Raw genomic sequence first — 19,570 nt, 5'->3', positions numbered from 1 at the left:
TATGCAATCAACTTTTTGAAATTTTGCAGACATTCATCTCTAATGGTGGAGTTTCTTTTAAAAAATACATTTAAATTGTGTATAGAATGGCCACACACGGTTCTCTAGGGAGACAAGGGGAACGTTTAAAATTGTTAAAAGCCTCTCAAATGATTTTAAATGTCATTGCATTAGTTTGTGTATATAAACACCTTTGAGCAGAGCCTGAAATAGAGGAAATCCTCAACTACTGATCTCTACAGTATGTACTTGATCTCACACTATGTACCTGATATACCACTAATAGTGGTAATAACCACCATTATTTTCCTAAAAAGATTGTATGAGGCAGTCACTACTTGTTCAGTATATTTTGCAGTAGACATCTGCACACATATTAGGAGCACACACTCAGGCAGCACTTCCAACATGAAAAAGGAAGTAACTGTGCATGTGAGAAATTCATAGCACTGCCTTTGGGGTTTAGAAAAAGTGCCAGGAGAGGAGGAGGGCAGATTAAAACTGAGTGAGGCGTGGAGCATGGGCAAGTGGTTGTATCTGGACTGAAGGCACTTGCCCAGAGTCTCTGGCACTCATAAGACACAACTGAGACCTTCCAAGCTTGAAGAAAGGTAGGTCCAGGGACATGCTTTCCTAGGCTTTTGGGTTGATGACTTCCTCATCCATTGATTCTAAGATCCCTGGGAGAGGGAGAGAAGAGGAGGTCACCTCCCATGGTACAAGGTGATATTCCAGGTTGGGGTGGGTCGAGCGCAACTTTAAATGCATGTTTGGGAGGTTCAAGGAGCCAATCTTTGCTGCAGAAGATGGAGATAAGGACAGGCACCTGACAGATGATGCTGGATTATCTTGTATTAGTTACTTTTTTCTCTAACCCCCCAGGCTATGAGAAAACGGAGAGCAATATTTTACACTTTTGACTAATTACTTCATGTAGTCTTCATGCTCCTTCTTCCATGGTCTTATTCTCTGTCTCTGACATGTTATTTTTATATTCAACATTTAAGAAAAATATCCGCCACATGCAGAAATTGTTGGAGATGTTGTAGGGCAAAGGTGCGGTCCCCAGTCTTATGCAGGCCCTGGGATAGTCTGGGGCCTGACCTGGTTCCCCAACTATCTTTGGCATCATTCATGAGAACTCAAGGCATAAAGTGAGGCTGCTTATAGGAAGTTTGCTAATGAAAGAGACTTTGTAGATTTTTAGCATTCTTGGGATCTGAGAGAATCTTGAAGGCAATTGTACTCAATGAATTCTTTACTTGGATGAGGTAAATTAAACCCGGAGAAGGGAACTAACTTATCCAGAGTCACACTAGTCAGTAAAAGAGCTAGGAATAGAACCCAGACTTCTTGATTCCTAGTACAGATGTTTTCCCTGCCCAACTCACCATCTCTACATTACCATCATTAGCCTTCTTTAAACCATCCAAGTTCAGCCTCATTTTGGGCCTCTATTCTATTTCATAAGTTTGACAAGGAAGGAGATGCATCCCCTTCAGACCATCCTTGGTATTCTTGGCAATTGTGACCCATGAGGGGGATGGTGACATAAAAATAATGAAACAACAGATTGATGTTGGTGCTGATCTACAAGGAGATTGGAGCCAGTAGAAGAAGAGGGACGTTTTCTAGGTTTCTCCATGCCTGTAACAGGAACAACAACAAAAAAAGGACATCGCAGTTGACAACGTCCCAATGTATGTGACAGATGATGGGACAAGACTAGGATTCAGCATCTTCCCGAATGTGGAAGAAATGTCCCTCACCTCGACACAGTATTCTCTGTTGTTTTGGTCTCCAGGATCTATGAATATAGGAAACTGAAGTCCTGGAGAATAAACACAAATTTTTGTCCTTGAGGAATTTACATTCTGGAGGTAATTAACACATGGATTTCTATGGTATGAAAGTAGAAGCAGTTATATGAACTTACAGTCAGGGTTTTTAGAAAGAGCACCAGACCTGAGTGACCAAGACCTGATGTGTGTTACCACTGAACTACAAGAACATAAGAGTTATTTGAAAGCATTATTTTAATATGGTGTCTGCTCTGGGGAAACTCACAGCCTTATTAAATTTAGAGGGAGAACCACAAGTGATGTTTGAAAAGACTGAACCTACATTTCCTGAATCCTCAGTCTGAAGGCATGTCTGAGAGATCAATGCAGAGGTTCCTTGGCCTTAACAAGAAGTAAACTCAAGTACACGTTCAGTTTGATTAAGAATCATTAGTCCTTACCTTTACATCACTTTTGGTCTCTAGGACATAAGAAATAACTAAGATTTCTTAAACCCCTCCTTAGTATCATCGATTGAGTAAGCCCTGTGTAGGGAATGGAGGAGGTGAAGAGTTGTACCTGAGAGAAGGCAGAGACTGCAGTATTGTCAGTGTGTGAGGAGATCAAATCCTGGGGGGGAGGGTGTGTGTGTGTGTGTGTGTGTGTGTGTGTGTGTGGATGTTGTTGTTGCATGGTGGCCTTGGGAATAACAGAACATTCTTGGCAATGGGTTCAACATGTGAAAATGCCACCATGTAGGAATGAAATTGCTGCTCTGCAGTATTAAAATAAGTCAAGTATATTAGTGGCTTCAAAAATAAAAAGAGAGAGATTCAAGGTAGGGTTAGGGTAATAGATATGGGCTGAAGGAGCGGAGCTGCTCCTATCAACTGCATTACCCATTTTAACTTGAGGGTGAGGGTACTGGGATGCCAAATAAGGAATTTTAGAGAGGAGAGTGCCAGAGTTGTTTTTGCGCTTTAATATGATGATTCTGGCTTCAAAGTGGGGAATGAAATGGACACACATGGTCAAAAGTGTACACAGGATTTCGTTAAGATGCCATGAAGATACTCCTGATAAAAATTGAATGATAGCTTGGTCAGAGGATGTGGGAGAAGTGGCCAGAGTTGAAATGGTTGCCCAGGATCGGAAGATGATTGATTTTTGATGTCAAGGATGAGTAAGAGAAGGCATCAATGACAAATTACCAGAATGTTTCACATGGACAGCTGAGCTAATCATTAGACCTTCCATTACAAAAAACACTTGCTGGGGCCAGTCCTGTGGCATAGTGGTTAGGTTCACACACTCTGCTTTGGTGACCTGGGGTTCACAGCTTCAGATCCCAGGCGTGGACCTACACATTGCTCAGCAAGCCATTCTGTGGTGGCATCCCACATACAAAATAGAGGAAAATTAGCATGGCTATTAGCTCAGGAACAATCTCCCTCAAATAAAAAAAAGGAAGATGGGGAACAGAGGTTAGCTCGGGACCAATCTTCCTCACAAAAAAACAAAAACACGTAGAATCTCATAATCCTCTCATGGTTCTTGTTACCTTTAGCTTTTACTATTCTATATTAGGAACCAACTGTATGACCCTGAAATAATGTCCTCCATATACTTTTCATTGCACCATTAATTTTTTGAAAGGAAAAAGTTGAAGAAGACTCGATATCTTCTCTCTATTTCTTCTGAGGTTTGAAGTGAAAATTCTCCCTCTCCCTCTCTAGGAAAAGTTACTAAATGAAAATCAAACTACGGAGTTTATTGTAATGACTTTAAATTGAGCTCAGAGGGGCAGATCTTCCAGCAAAAGCTGGATTAAAGGATGTGGGTTAGATTGAAGGCCAAAAAGAAAGCTACCTATTTTATGTTCTTTTCTGTAAATTAAGATCTTGGGTTCTGCTCAGAGGATACACAAGTATCCAGAAAAGTCTGAACATGCCTACTCAACAACATGTAATAGGTAACCTATCTTGCTAACCCAGTTATCACTGAGACAGACTACAAGATAAAGAGGAGAGTCTCCTGGCCTGCCTCTACGTAGTCTTGACAATAGCTTATTCCATGACAGCAGAAAACAGATGACACCCCTGGCCTTTCTGAGCAATCTTTGAGACAAACTGCAAAGGAGTGGAAACCTCAACCACTGACCACATGGTACAATGAATAACATGCTCTAATAAATCATATAAGCTCGTCTCCTCTGTCTCTCCACATCCCTTAAGACAGGAGCTTTTGGAGCAGGATGCTGACCTGAATAGAGTCCCTCTCTAGCATGTCCTTGAATGGCAGGCAGTGTAAGAGGAAGTTTGTGTATTATATGCAAAGCTAAAAAATGTGTAAATAACAGCAGTAACAACAATATTACTAGTTCATATGTATTTAGTATTCATTATGTGACATGCACTGGTTTGAATGCACTATCTCATTATTAAATTTCCACAGTAGGTTGGCACTATTAGTATAGTATAGTATTGGTATAGTATTAGTATAATATAGAGGAATAGAGACACAAGATAAAGTAACTTGAGTAAAGAGGACCAGAGCTGGAATTTAAATCAAGGTAGTATAATTCCAGATCCTCTTTGCTTAAGAAGATCCACTATTCTAGTCTGGTGAATGGAAGAACTATTTTGTTTGTACATTTGTCCACTCATCAGTTAACGGACATTTGGTATGTTTCCATCTTTTGGCCATTCTGGTTAATTCCGCTAACAAAATGTGTATACAAGTTTTCGTGTGGACATACATTTTTATTTCTCTTGGGCATATACCTGAGAGTGGAATGGTTGGGTCATGTGGTAAGTCTCCCCTTTACATTTTGAGGTACTCCCGAACTGTTTTCCAAAGTGGCTGCTCCAATTTTCAATCTCAACATCAATGTTTGATACTTCCACTTTCTCCACATTCTCATCACCACTTGTTACGGTCTATTTTTATTTTTTCCATCCTAGTAGGTGTGACGTGCTATCTCATTGTGGTTTTGATTTATATTTCTTTAATGACAAATGATGTTGACATTTTTCATGTGCTCATCAGTCATTTGCATATTTTCCTTTGAGAAATGCCTATTCAAATTCTTTGGCCATTTTTAAGGTTTTTTTTAATAGTTGAATTTTAAGTGTTCTTTATGTATTCTGGATACAAGTCCCATATCAGATATAGGATTTACAAATATCTACTGCCATTCTGTGTGTTTTCTTTCCACTTTCTTCATGGTGACCTTTGCAGTAGGAAAATTTCTAATTTTGAATAAATTTAATTTATCTTTTTATAGTTGCTTGAGCTTTTGTTTTTATAGCTAGGGAACCATTGCCTAACCCAATTTCACAAAGACTAGCTCCTATCTTTTCTTGTAAGAGTTCTATATTTTTAGTGCTTTTAGTGCTTGTATTTAGGTCTTTGATCCATTTTGAGTTATTTTTTTTAGTGTGAAGAAGAGTGTAACTTTGTTCTTTTACATTTTTTTACAACGAATTGGGAAGTGTCCTTTCTCTTCTCCTTTTTCAAAGAGTTTATTTATTTATTTATTTGTGAGGAAGATTGGTCCTGAGCTATAATCTGTGCCAACCTTTCTCCATTTTGCTTGTGGGGTGCCGCCACAGCATGGCTTGATGAGTTGTGTGTAGGTCCCTGATCAGGATCTGAACCACTATGCCACCAGCTTGGCCCCTACATTAATTTTTTTAATTATAATTCATTTGTTTTCTCATAGTATTTTCCTCTCTTCCCTGAAAATTACACAATCCACTTCTTATCTTTATTGGTAACTCTTGATTTTCCTTGTTATTACTTGAAATCTAAAGTTACTCTCTTCACCCATCTCCCAAAGAGCACAAGGACATTACAAGACCAATTCTCATCATTCCAATGTCAAATTTTGCTTTTTGTGGATCTAGTATTTTATATTTTGTCCTCATGTTTAACCTAATAAGTTAGATACTGTTGTTATTATTTTGTACAAACATTGTATGCACATGCATGTTTACCAGTTGCTTTGCTCACCATTCCTTCTTGTAACATGCAACATCCTTCTGGGTTTTATATGCCTTATTATTATTATTTTCTTCCTGAGGAAGATTCACCCTGAGCTTACATCTTTACCAATCTTCCTCTAGTTTGTATGTGAGTTGCTGCCACAGTATGGCTACCGATGAGTGGTGTAGGTCTGCACACAGGAACTGAACCTGGGCCACCAAACAGAGTGTGCTGAACTTAACCACTAGGCCACAGGCCAGCCCCATGCCTTACTTTTGAAGCACATCATTTAGAAGTTCTATTTAGTAAATATCTGTGTTAATATACTCTATCAGGTGTTTACTTATCTGAAAATGTCTTTATTTTACCCTTGATCTTTTTTAAGATTGGCCTTGAGCTGTCAGCCGTTGCCAATCTTCCTCCTTTTTTTTCTCCCCAATACCCCATCACATAGTTGTATATCCTAGTTGCAAGTCATTCCAGTTCTTCTATGTGAGATGCTGCCACAGCATGGCTTGATGTGCAGTGTGCAGGTCCACACCCAGGTTACAAACCAGTGAACCCTGGGCCACCAAAGTAGAGTGCACAAACTTAACTACCCAGCCATAAGGCCAGCCCCTGTACCCTTGATCCTGAAGTACAGTTTTGGTGCAGAACAAATTCTAGGTCTACATTTGTTTGAAAACTATTTTCTATAGTTTTCTGTCTGTCCATAAGTGAGCCATACAATATCTGAATATGGATTCTAATGAGTAGATAATAATGTTCATATGACTTAAACCTATCCCCAGATAACCTGATTGGGTTACTATATTGGGGAGAGAAAATGGCATAAGAGCATTATGTTTGTGCTTTCTGTCTCAGAAAGATAATTTTATATGTCCTTGCTATTCATTGGCAAGTCAGGATTTAAAGCATTCTAATGTGACAAGAGATTTAAATTCTTAGTGTCAGGGATATGACTCAAGATCATAAATTCCATCCCCAAAGTCCAGAGTTTATAGGGTAAAATCCAAGATTACACATATTGTATTTAGTAAAGATGAACCTGGGGAAAGTTTCTAGCTCTGAGATTGTCACTGTGCTCTGATTAAAAAGGAAGACTACAAGATGCAGGTAATTGGATTGCAGATGATTCTGTGCAATTTATTACTATTATAAAAGTTATCTTTTGAGCCAACTCTGATGACCGAGTGGTTAAAGTTAACTCTCACCACTTCAGCAGCCCAGGTTCGCTTCCCAGTTGTGGAACCACATCACCCATCTGTCAGTTGCCATGTTTTGGCAGCTGCTCACATAGCAGAACTGGAACTACTTACAACTAGGATGTACAACTATATACTGGGGGTTTGGAGAGCGAGGATAAAAGAGGAAGGTTGGCAACAGATGTTAGCTCAGGGCAAATCTTTCCCTGTCAAATAACAAAAGAAAAAAGACTTAAAAAGAAGAACAAGTTTTCTTTCAAAGGGGAAATGGTTGTAATCAAGGCAATACACAATAATAGGGATAGAGATAATATCTGAGTGCACTCTTGATATATACACTTGAAGACATTTCCCTAATTTGTGGGGCACTGCATATTTACCTCAATTCTATACATATTTCTATCTTTCCAATACTTTCTAGCACCTCGATGTCACATGGCATTTCTCAGTCTCTGTCTTTCTCTCTCTTTCTCTCTCTCTCCTTGCTCTATTTTCCTGGCTGGACTAGGAAATAATGACATTTTCAAAGAGGTTCTAATAGCCATTATAATAGAGGAAGGGCATGTAGACCAGAGGTTGCTCTACCATTTCCAGAACCTCATCCTAATTTATATTTCTTATTGTAGCACCTTTTCTGCTGCCATGACAACTATGCAAGGAGGGGAAGAGAGCACACCAGGGGCTGACCCTGGTGTATACCAGCCGGGAGATCATGCTTCTCTAAATACGTATCTGTGGAAAGGGATGCCAGAGAAGTTCTTGAAGGGGGAACCCAAAGTCCTTGGGGTAAGTCAGCTGTGGACCTGGGAGAAGACTAATCATGTTGTAGAATCACATGGATGAGATATAACACCAGATACTCTATCCCACTACTGCATAATACATCAGCCAGACCTAGGAAGATCAGTGTTTTGTGTTCAGGCCTTATCACCTGAAAATGACACAATATTCTATTACATCATGCTTCTGATTAAGTTGTATTTAAAACATAGTGAATTCCGGTCTACTCTAAGGTTGTGGGTCATCCAAGATAAATATATTTAACCTCAGCATGGAAACCAACAAAATAAAAGGACACGTGCACCAGCTAGTGTTGCATCTGCAGAACTTCCTGATAGCTGATGGCCCCGTATTGCTACTATCTCCCTGTGGGTAATTTTCTTAGCCTTCTTCTATCTTCTGTGCATTTCTGTCTGGAGTCTCAAGCTGATATGCCTAAAAGAAATGATGGTTTAAAGAAAGATAGTTGAGTGCAAGTGGAAGGACCGTGAATACAGAGGTTTATCTCTAGCCCAAGCTTTAAACCAATGGGACAAAGTCACGATGACACTTTGGATCTTTTTGAATGCCATGGCATAACGTACTCCAACTTCTCTATTTTAGAACCCTGTACTCATTCATGTCTTCAGGCACCAAACCCCAGGAAAATGGCATATTGCTCTTCTTTTTGTCTTCCCTTGTACATCCTCTCCTTCCTTAGATTAATTCTCCAAGTGAGAATCTTTGTTTCCTGATTTCTGGATCACTCCTATTTGAGCATGTGCGTAGAAGAGCAACACTTGTGGTAGGAGTAGCGTCATAAGTACGTACCATAAAACACCTCTGAGGAGGTCCTGGTACACTCGTTTTTATCTTGAAATTAATGAGGCAATTGGGATAGACAGATGAAGAGATAATTTTAGTAAGTTAGTAGGTCCACAGTACTTTGTATGTAAGAAATGTGACAGGACAATATCATCGAGATCATCTGACTATTTCAAAAGATAGAGAATGAGGGTAATTTAGTGGTTAGAAAGGGGGTGGCATGGGTTCAATTTTGTGGTAAATATTCAGTTTTTACTTTGTTCATCCTTTCCAGGTTATGCAGATCCTGATTTCCCTGATGAACTTCAGCTTGGGAATAATAATGATTACTGTCACGGAGAAATTTGGTGCAAGTTATAGGGGCACTCCCATTTCCATGTACTCAGGGTACACAATTTGGGGGTCGGTGATGGTGAGCAGAATACCGTTTGATACAGTTGGAGACACTATAACATAGTTGATCATATCCTGAGCTTTGGAATCATATCTTAACCCTGTCTTGTAGTTCTCTAACTTTGAGAAAGATCTCTGACCTGTTTTTGATTCAATTTTCTCATATTTAAAGGAGGAATGGTCATATAAAACTCATAGACAGCTAAAAAGATCAAATATTTAATGTATGTCAGTTAGGATATATTACAGCAGCATGTAGCAACAACGCCAAACCAGAGTGGATTAAAGATTGAAAGCATTGATTATTTCACAACAGGAAGCCAAGAGCTAGTCATTTCCAGAGTTCATTCATTCAGGAGTTACCTCAATGAGGCAACCTCAATGAGGACTGCAGGCAGACCATGGCAGACTTGTTGGCATATCTCATTGTTCGTAAATGTTATGTAGTGCATACATGTTTTCTGTTCCCAAGCCAGCTATGGGCAAAGGTCATGGACTTGCCAGTGTTGGCTTGAACTACTCAAGATTCTTGTCTATGGCTGGGAAGGGTTGATTGAATCTCATGAGAGGCTGAACAAAATGAGGATTTTGTTAGCAAGGAAGAAGAGGAGACACGGCTGGTATGCAGGATTTTATAGTCAATTATCAAATCTTAGCATATTGTTAGCTTAGCAAATGCAACTGCTGTTGCATAAATTTTCTTCCTAAGTTTAGCAACAATAACTATTATTAAAGTTGAATAAAAATTTAAGAAAGAGTAAAAATTTCACCCCACAACAAAATACAAGAGAATTTCTCTGTACATTGAAAGCGTAAATAGAGTATAAAGTAACAAGTTTTACCTACCGACGAGAGGAAAATACATTTGTAATCGGGTTTGTGTAAGAATCAGGGAACCGACTGAAGTCTGCAGAGTTTCCATTTATCTACAAAATTCAGAATGAGATCGTTTAGAGTTTAAAGTCTATAATGAGCTGGCTTTTTGTGCCTTCTTGTCTGTTTGTAGAAAAAATGTTTAAAGAACAGCAAATGCTATTCTCCTTCGGGTCAGTTGTGTAATGCTTCTGGTATCTGATCACACTGATGTCAGTAGTAGCCTTTATTAAACTCTTACTAGGATCTAGACATTCTGCTGAGTGCTTTATATGGGTAATTCCATTTCGAACAATCATCCCAAACTTCTGAGAAAGGATTTATCATTGCCCTCATGTTACTGATGAAGAAATTGGAACTTAGATCAAGTGACTTTCCCAAGATCACACAATTTTATGGTCTGTGAATCAGGGCTCAAATAGGGCCAGTCCGATTCCAGGATTTCATACATCTGACCACTCTAGTTTTCTGCTTTCCCTTTCATTTCTTTTTCAAGACCACATTGGAAACCAGTTTTCATAATTTACACTTTTACACATGTTCACTAGATTACCAGGAACTGCAAGAGCTGTGTTTATCAATTGAGACATGGCTCAGACTCTTGTAGGTATCCCACTAGAGGAACCTTTGTTAACTAGGGGGACATTTTTTGCTGCTACCTTCAGGTATTCTTTCAGCCTTCTTTCAGAAACCTCATCTGTGATGTGCCTCCTTCTCTCCCTTATGTAGACAAGAACCGATACCAAGAACCAGTCGCAAATCTCTGTTCTATTTGGCCCTTTAGTCTCCAGCAGAGCTAAATGTCCTTTATCGGAATTATATAAAATTCTCCCCACATTAGTCTATTTATTCAAGTTTTCTTTTGTGTACTTTTGCAACACTGTAAAGTTTTATTTTGATATATCTTTCTCATTCCTTGTTAAGTGTTTTTCTATCAGAACTTTATGAATTTTTGCTACGGTAAATGAAATTCTCATTAAATCTTATCTTCAAACACAAACACACACCTATTTATAATATGTACATATTGTTTCTGTGTATAATGATGTTCCCCTGTGCCTTACTGAATTTGCGTAGAGTGTATAGAAGTTTTTAGTTGATAATCTTGGATTTTTGCAGTATAACATGCTCGTATTTAAATAACAGTAATTTTAACCATTTTCTTCATATATTTTTCTTATATAATCATTTTGGTTAACATACTAGGAATAGTAACACACAATAGTCTTATAAGTTTATGTGGATTTTCACTTTAACAAGACGGCCTTTGTTTCCCCATTCAACATGATAAAGGCTTTTAGACTGTGACTGATGTTCTACCATGTAATGTAAAATGCAACTCTACATTTTATAAATAATGTTTGTCAGTAATAACGTGGAAGTCTATTAAATGTCTTATCAAGATTGTAAACATGAATAGCAGTTAGCATATGAGTTTTCTCCCTGAATCCATTAATTTCATAAATTATATGAATATTTCAAGATTAAAAAATCTAGACATGTGAAGAAATACTCCAGATGTTCATGATTTATTTCACATAATATGATGGATGATTCTCCCTGCTGTTTCTTTTCCTGAGGAGACTTCGTTTATGTTAATCATCTCTGTGTCTTGGTAATTAGAAATTCGTTGAGGAAATTTATCAAGGTGGTTCATTAGATCAGGCGTTTTTGGTATTAAGACAGAAGTTTTGAAACTTCTGCAGTCGAATACAACAAGCAAACCCAGAAACTGAAACTGTTAAATACTGTAAGGCAGGGAGTCCAATCGACTTCACTCTAGTCATTTGTTCTAAATGTAAAATAATTACCCAAAAGATGGAGTCAAATGAAGTAGTACAAACTAATCATCATCTGTACAGAATTTAAACATTTTCTTTGCTATAATTTTATGTACAACTTTTAATAGTCATTTTAAATAAAAATAATCATTAGGTTTTTTTCTTTTGCAAAACCTTAGTAAATTTTGATACCATATTAGGGTTAGGCATATCGGGAATTGAGAAGCTTTCTTTATATTTCAATCCCCTCAAACAGTTTAAATATCATCACAATTACACACTTCTGAAAGGCTTGATAAATTCTCCTGTGAATCCGTCTGGTAGAATTTCTTTGTTGTTTCTGGGAAAAGGGCCATTTATTTACAAACTTCTGTGTTTGTTTCAATATAGTTTGTTTAACATAGTTCTCAGATTTTGGGATACGTTTGAATAAGTTATGACTTCAAATATTTATTTAAAGCTTTTTACCTGTATTTTCATTTTTGTTTTTAGTTTCTTATTTCAGGTTCCTTGTCAGTTGCAGCAGGAACTAGAACTACAAGAGGTCTGGTTAGTAATATTTCCTCGTTTTTGTTCCAAAAGGAAGATTAACTGTGAAAATGTTCTGACAGAATAGAAAACAAATTTTGTTTATTCTTAATAACTAGGAGAGATGGTAAGTTTTACCTAGTTGAAAGGGTCTTTCGAAACTTGTAATACAAGATGTCTGACAATAGAATTACGGACATGAGAATGAAGAGTTTGGGACAGTAGTCGCTGAGAGAATCGTTTTGGAAATACAGAGAATCCCTAAGAAAAACCATCAAATGGATTCATCATACAAACCCTACAACTTGAGATCCAGGTCCCCATGACCGTGGCACCAAGTATTGGTGTGACATCATATTTATTGACTTATTGATGAAAATATTTATTCCAAGTCTATGCAGAAAGGATTTTGATTCAGTTTGCAGGGAAAGAAATTCACAGCAAGGCTGTTAAAAAAGAAGAAGCAAATTTAAAACACAGCTTTCGTGCCAATATGTCTTTCCCAAAGACAATAAGAGGCAAAAGCCCAGATCTCAATAAATGTTTTTCTACCTAAAGCGATATTTGAGTTTTCTTCCCTCAAAGGACAAATATCAAACCATGGAGATGATCAATACGGCTTCTCCAGATCTGACCTCAATCTGTCTCCCTAGGATGTCCTCCAGTTATAACCATTAAAATCTACCTTGTGCTATAGCTACTCTAAACGTCTCATACTTTCTTCAGGAATTTTAAGTCTTGTAAAAAGCCTCAAAACTTCACTGAGAGAAGAGAATATAGGAAAAGGAATACACAGCAAAAGGAGATATTACACAAAAGGCATGGAGGCATGAGAGGCAAGTGGCATTTAGAAAATAATGAGAAGTTAGGCACCGACAGAGAATATGGTAGGAGATGGACACAGACAAAACTATCCGACTAAAGTGTAAAGGGATTGAAAGCCTTGCTAAGGAGATTGGAATTAATCTCATTGTCCCATGGGAGTCATCTGAAGGATTTAAGCATGGGAATAACTAGATCATATTTGAGTTTTGGCAGGAGATTAGAGTTGAAGCTTCCATAAGGAAAGAGACAAGTTGGGAGACTATTGCACTAATCAAGACAGAGAAGATGAAATGGGTTGGACAAGAAGTGGTGGGTGTAAAGTGATTGATAGAGACATATCTGAGGGTGTTGTTGGATTGTTTAATTGATTTTCCTTCCTTTCTAGGTCCAAGGTAGCCTAGGAGTGAACATCACCAGCTCTGTCTTTGCCGCATCAGGGATCATAATCACTATGATCAGCATGATTGCTCTTGCATCCAGTTCCTATAACTGGAACTATAGAGAGGGGTTGGAGAATTATTACAAGCTCAAACATATTTCAATGGTTAGTGCTTCCTTTTTTCATGGGATACTGCGGTGGAAGCAAGCCACAGGAGCCTGGGTTCTGGCAAAGATAACAATCAGTATTCCCTTATTGATGAATCACTTTCGAAAGTTGGAAGTGATTGAGACATAGGGCAATCTTTTATTTAGGAGTCAGGACCACATCTCATCTCATCTTTCTCTTTGTTCCTTCTCTAAATGTGATGAGGAGAAGTAGGAAGAAAGCCCTTGTAGCTATGGGACATACACTCTGTAATAGCGTGTTAAGCATTTTGCATAATTTTTCCTGTTTAATTTCAAAATACCTGTAAGTCTGTACTGTTACCTACTCTAAAACTGCAGCCAGATGTCAGTCTCTATATCCCCCAGGGCATTCTGTTGGAGCCTGATGCAGTTGCCTGGTTCTCTAACAATAAAGGAAAATTATCTTGAACATTAGCTTAGAAATGGTGAATAACCAGTATCCCTCCCAACATCTCTGGATGTTCTTACAAGATTAAGCACTTTTGGCCTCAACATCCAGCTCTTGGAAAACTCTCAATCTCTGTTGCATATTTCACTACTTTTCTGTAGCACTTGCCTTCATCCAAAATATTATCTTAATCACTTTATTCTCCAAATTACCACTTACACAAGATTTTGTAGGTGATGAAACATCTAGAAGTTTTGGATAAGTGCGGAAAGGAAGAGTTATTGCTGCACCCGTAGCAGACTAAAATGCAATGGAATCTTTATTACTAAAAAGTCTATTAGCCATTCTCAACACCACTGAGTTTTCTGTTACCTCCCTTCCCTTTGAGCTTCCAGCCTTTCACTGTGCTGCTTAGTTTTTTCTTCCATTGTCTCTTTTGCAAACCCAAATTTGGAAATTCAACATTCTTCCTAATTTCTTAAGCAGATCAATTGCATTAACTTTTCTTCATTCCTAGCTAATCCTAGGTGAGTCTCGAGTGCTATATATTCATTCCAAATAGTCACTTCAGTGTCTTTCCTAATATGATTCACTCCCCTTGAGATTTCTAACTGTTCATACAGTAAGCAATTTTATTTCTTACCACTCCTTCAAAATAAAAACAAAGTTTGTAAAGAACTTAAAAGATTTTCCAGGATGACACCATTAGAAATTGGCAAAAGCAAGATTGGATCCTGGAACTTCCTGCCTCTAATCCTCCTATTCTTTAATGTTTTTTATGTAGTTATGCTGAAAAAGAATCTTACTTCCAGTGTCGGACGTTCTCTCCACTCATAGACTTTAAGGGCACAATGATAGGGACAAAATCCACAATGGACCAGCTTCATAGGGCTGGCTCCTGGACACGGGACCTGTGAGGTCACACAGGGCTTTGTAGATAGAAGTTTTGTATCCTTGGTTTACCGCTCTGCTGTTGCTGCCTTAAATTCTTAATACGGTTTTAACAAGAGGTCCTGTAGGTGATGTAGCCTTTCCTGCCTCTATCTCAATCACCATCTCCCAGAGGCTGTCACCAATTCTTATTGTGTGAACCTTTTTTCTGCCTGCACTTATATCAGACACATCCATAATGGCTTCTTGAGATCTGAAGCACCAAATTTGTTCCTACCTGGGCACCTGCACAGTCAGTAAACAGGTCTATGAGCCTACACTTTATGTTCAGTCCTGGGTTGGGCACAGTGGGAGACATAAGAAGGAGAGCAGTCTTTACCTTTAGGAAGCTCCACTCCTCCTGGGAGAAAAGTAGAAATGTTGGAAAGCAGTTAGAGATTGACAAAGGCCCAAGGGCTTACTTTTGAATATAATTATAAAGGGAGGTTAGAAAAAGGTGAGCTCTTTGTAAGAAAGGTACAGCGTAGACTGCATGGAATCATTAGGAGAATCAGATGAAACTGCCAATGATCAACTGTACTTGATCTAAAGATACAATGATTTCACATGGCTCAAATTATATGTATTACATGTATTTTTCTACTTATTGTTGGAAATCCAGCCTGACACTTGATTTTGTAAATAAAGTTTTATTGGAACATAGCCACATCCATTTGTTACGTTTTGTCCACGGCTGCTTTTGTGCTGCAGCAGAGTTGATGGTTAGTGACCAAATGTCCTCCCACACCTGAAGTATATGCCAGCAGGCCCCTGATAGAAAGTTTGTTAACTCCTGTTCTACCTCACTAGATGGAAAAATCCCTGAGGTTGGGGAAATTAGCTGTTTTATTTGCTGCTCTATTATCTGTACCTACAATTTCTGAAACACAGCGGCTGCTGAATATGTTGAAGACATGAGTAAATAGATAAAGAAACGATGAATGCAAATATTCTCAAGGTTCACTTGAGTCAGTGTCACTCATGTCCTGGGCTCTTGATCTATTGCCTCTTCCACAGCAGAAGCACCATTCCTATCTGTGGAGAAAAAGGAAGAATATTTAGACCAAAGAATCCCAGGAATCAATGCAGGCATCTAATTCAAGTTTTTAGGAAGAAGAGTACTGCCCAATGTTTCTCAAATCAGACCATTTTTGGCTAAAGATTAGACCTAAAGTCAATTCTCTGAGAAGATGGATTAAAGACCAACTAACTTGGTGTTCATTGTTGCATTAGTTTCTTATTGTTGCTGTAACAAACTACTACAAACTTAGTGACTTAAGACAACGTAAAATTATTATTTTACAGTTCTGAAGGCCAAAAGTTTGGAATGAGTCTCACTGGGCTAAAATCAACTTGTTGTCAAGGCTGTATTTCTCTCTGGAGGTTGTAAGGGAGAATCAGTAACTCTGCCTTTTCTGGCTTTTAGAGGCTGCCTACATTCCTGGGCTTGTCATTCCATCCACCATCTTCAAAGCAAGCAGTAGAACATCTTCAAATCTCTCTAGGACTTTGACTCTTCTGCGTCCTGTTTCCACTTATAAGCATTCTGTAATTGTTTAGGGCTCACTGGATAATCCAAGATAACTCCTCCATCTCATGGTCAGCTATTAAGCTTAATTCCATCTACAAACTTAATTCACCTTTGCCATGTAACTTCACATATTTACAGTTTCTGTGGATTAGGATGTGGACCTCTTTGGTCTCTTATTATCCTTCCTACAATTATTACTCTGCTTTCAATTACTAAGATATGAGATCACGTTATTGTGTCAACTATAAGGAATCCATAATGTCTGAAAGAACTAAGTTGATTATCATCTTGATGATCTCTTCCCCCATTTTACAGCATTTCACATTCTGTACCTACAATAGCACTGGAAAGTAGAGGGTGGGGAAAAATGCCCAATTCAGTACTGATAAAAGTGACAGGATAAGTGACATTCAACAGGCTATGAACTTGATAAGAGTATGGCTGCAATTAAGAGCCAGTTTCTCTGACCTCTGGCCAATTGTTCTTCTCTTTCGGTATTGTAATCAGTGGTCAATGATTTGAACTTGTCATCTCTATTCCTCATGTTCCTTTGTTATGAATTTGCTCTTAGGGTATGGAGGGTATAGTGCTCATTTTAAGTGTGCTGGAGTTCTGCATTGCTGTGTCCCTCTCTGTCTTTGGAAGCAATGTCACCTGCTGTAATCGTGAGAGGGTGAGTATTGGATTTACCTTGAAGATATCTGAATTCATTTCCTATTGCTGTGTAATGGATTACACAAACATAGAGGCATAAAACAACACTCATTAATTATCTCTGAGCTTCCATGGGTCAAGAGTCTGGGCACAGCTTGGCTGGGTTCTCTGCTCAGGATTTATAAGGCTGTAATTAAGGACTTGGCTAGGGCTGTGGTCTCAGCTGAGGCCTCTGGTCCTCTTCCATGCTCACATGGCAGAATTCATTCCCTCTCAGCTGTGGAACTCATGACAACTTATTTCTACATTGAGGCCTACAGGAAAGAAAACGTTTTTGGTAATTTAAGCCTCTTTTAAATGATTCACATGATTGGATCAAGTCCATCTACAATAATTTCCATTTGGATAAACTCAAGGTCAACTGAGTAGCAACCTATTCACGGTTTTGATATCCCATCATAAACAAAGGTCCCAGCCATACTGCAGGCAAGGGAATCATACATGCACATGTGTGACCACGTGTTGTCTTAGAATTCTGCCTATCACAATGGATAAAGAAAAGTACTTTTCTTCATCCTTAACCCCTCAAAGGGCCTCCTCGCTTAGTCTAGAGCAGAGTATGCTTCACAATGGAGAGGTCCTCAAGGAGTGCCAGATGTTACTCTATTATCCTATGATTGCAGTCTTCCATGGGCTGATGAAAAAAGTCAGGGTTTCACTCTTCTCTGTGAGTGTGTGCACACCTGCCCATCCTCTCACCCTGAGACCTGCAGATCCTCCTGGCTGCTGAGCAGAAAGGATGACACCTGGAGGGGATTGGGAAGTGAGAGGACACAAGAGACCCAGAGGCACTAGGAAGAATAGAACAAGGATATCTTCCAACAGTTGAGGGTTGCAGGGTAAGAAAATAGATATTAAAGCCCAGGAGATGCTCATTAGTTTCATTACTCAAAGGTCTGGTCAAACAAAGGCTAAACCCAAATCACAAAATAACAGTAGTTCGATAAGATTATTTTTTTTGTGCTCTTTCCCCCCATTTTCTTCCTTTTTACTTTGTTTTGGGGCTGTCATGCTACGCCACATCCCCCACCCCCAGAGCCCTTCCCCACAGAAGAGAGATTGACTAAATCACATTGACTTTATTAGTGGACTCTTGAGTTATAAGACCCTAGAAGCTAGAGTTTCTCAGCAAATCCAGTGATTTTGTAATTTCATTAAGTGAAGCATTTGAACCAGGGGGCAAGCTCCTTAGTAATATTCACATCATAATATCTAGGCCTGTGTTCCCTTCTGCTCCTAGGTTAGTTACAGAGCTGGGAAATATTGCTCCTGCTAATTCCACTTCTTATAGAATTGGCAAGTGTGAATCAAGAAAAGCAATGGCTTTGGGACATAAATTCCTAAGTCTCTATCTCTTCCTAGATCTCCTCCAACATGCACTCCATTTCACGTTGAATTTGTGGAAGAAGGACCAGCATTTCCCTTCGTTTCCTAATGATTCCTGCCATGTTGATCAGTGTGGTTTTTGCAATGTTTTTGTCATGGCCAGCAAATCAATGATTTGGGTATGCTGTTGTCATCAGCATGAACAACCAGGTTTGGTAGAAGAACTCGATATATTTTCCATGACACTTAGGTTTACCCAGCTTGTTGGGCACCCTCATCCACATAGTAGATCCATCCACTTGCAAGACCACAGCAACAGCTGTCAGCATGTCATGCCAAAAGCCTTCGCTGAATGGTTTTCCTAGATATAGCCTCATCCAAAGAATGCCTGAGAGACCCCACCAAGTTGATGTTGAGACTGAATTCAGAGAAGAAACAGTAGACTCTGATAATGATGACATTGTGTGGATAGGAAAGGAAAAGTCTGAGGTTTTTTGCTTGACTCACCTATGGCATTCTGATTGATTCCACAGGTTGTGTTCATTCCTATGACAAATCCTCACATGGCAGAAACAGCATCTCCTGCACCAGTGAGAGCACATTTGATACCACCAACAGATTAACAGCAAAATGTTCCAGAAAACCTTTCTTGACAGTTATGCAAGAACTCCACTTGGGAAAGTGCCAGAATCCAACTCTTACATTAATATATTTACACCTATAAAATTCAGAGCGATGTTCTCATTTTTCCCCAAGAACTCAACAACTCATTTCACTGGTTCTTTATTCACAATAGCAGAAGTTAAATAAATATAACATTCATTTTATGAATCAAGAGCCCTTGAAAATTTTTCCTCCATCTTCAGGACTTTTATAAAAGGACATGAAGGTGGTAAAGAAGATTTGGTAGAAGAAGGGCAAAAAAGATATTGCTGAAGTGAGGCCTCCATGCAGACTACATATTTCTGCTTCCCTGGCCAATGCTCTTCCCACTTGTTTGACTTTCTTGTCCTGCCTTTAGGAATGCAAGGTGATTTTTCCTGCAGAAAATTGAGATGTATGGCTCTTCCCTCTGTTTCTTTTTCCTGCTAGGCTTCTCCCATAGAAAATACCTTTGACTAGCACAGTCAGTACTCACATGTGCACAAACTATTATT

At 38.7% G+C, this 19,570-nt stretch overlaps 1 protein-coding gene across 2 annotated transcripts; it reads left to right on the top strand.

Annotated features, from left to right (window-relative positions):
• The first annotated feature begins 458 nt into the window (after positions 1–458).
• Positions 459–19,248, top strand: LOC103553476 (membrane-spanning 4-domains subfamily A member 4A-like). 2 transcript variants are annotated; one of them, XM_008524068.2, is made up of 7 exons: positions 459–611; positions 7,600–7,759; positions 8,832–8,969; positions 12,097–12,153; positions 13,343–13,501; positions 16,945–17,046; positions 18,947–19,248. In XM_008524068.2, exons 2-7 carry the CDS (start codon positions 7,616–7,618, stop codon positions 19,034–19,036), a joined length of 690 nt encoding a protein of 229 aa, XP_008522290.1. In that variant the 5' UTR covers positions 459–611; positions 7,600–7,615; the 3' UTR covers positions 19,037–19,248. The 2 variants fall into 2 exon arrangements, with proteins under 2 accessions (XP_008522290.1, XP_008522293.1); XM_008524071.2 differs by lacking the exon at positions 8,832–8,969 and having other exon boundaries at positions 465–611.
• Positions 19,249–19,570: the final 322 nt, after the last annotated feature.

This window comes from Equus przewalskii, chromosome 11 (assembly GCF_037783145.1).
Source record: "Equus przewalskii isolate Varuska chromosome 11, EquPr2, whole genome shotgun sequence".
Taxonomy (NCBI): domain Eukaryota; kingdom Metazoa; phylum Chordata; class Mammalia; order Perissodactyla; family Equidae; genus Equus; species Equus przewalskii.
The sequence above is the reverse complement of the archived record's forward strand: the minus strand, read 5'-3'. Positions and strand labels throughout refer to the sequence as shown.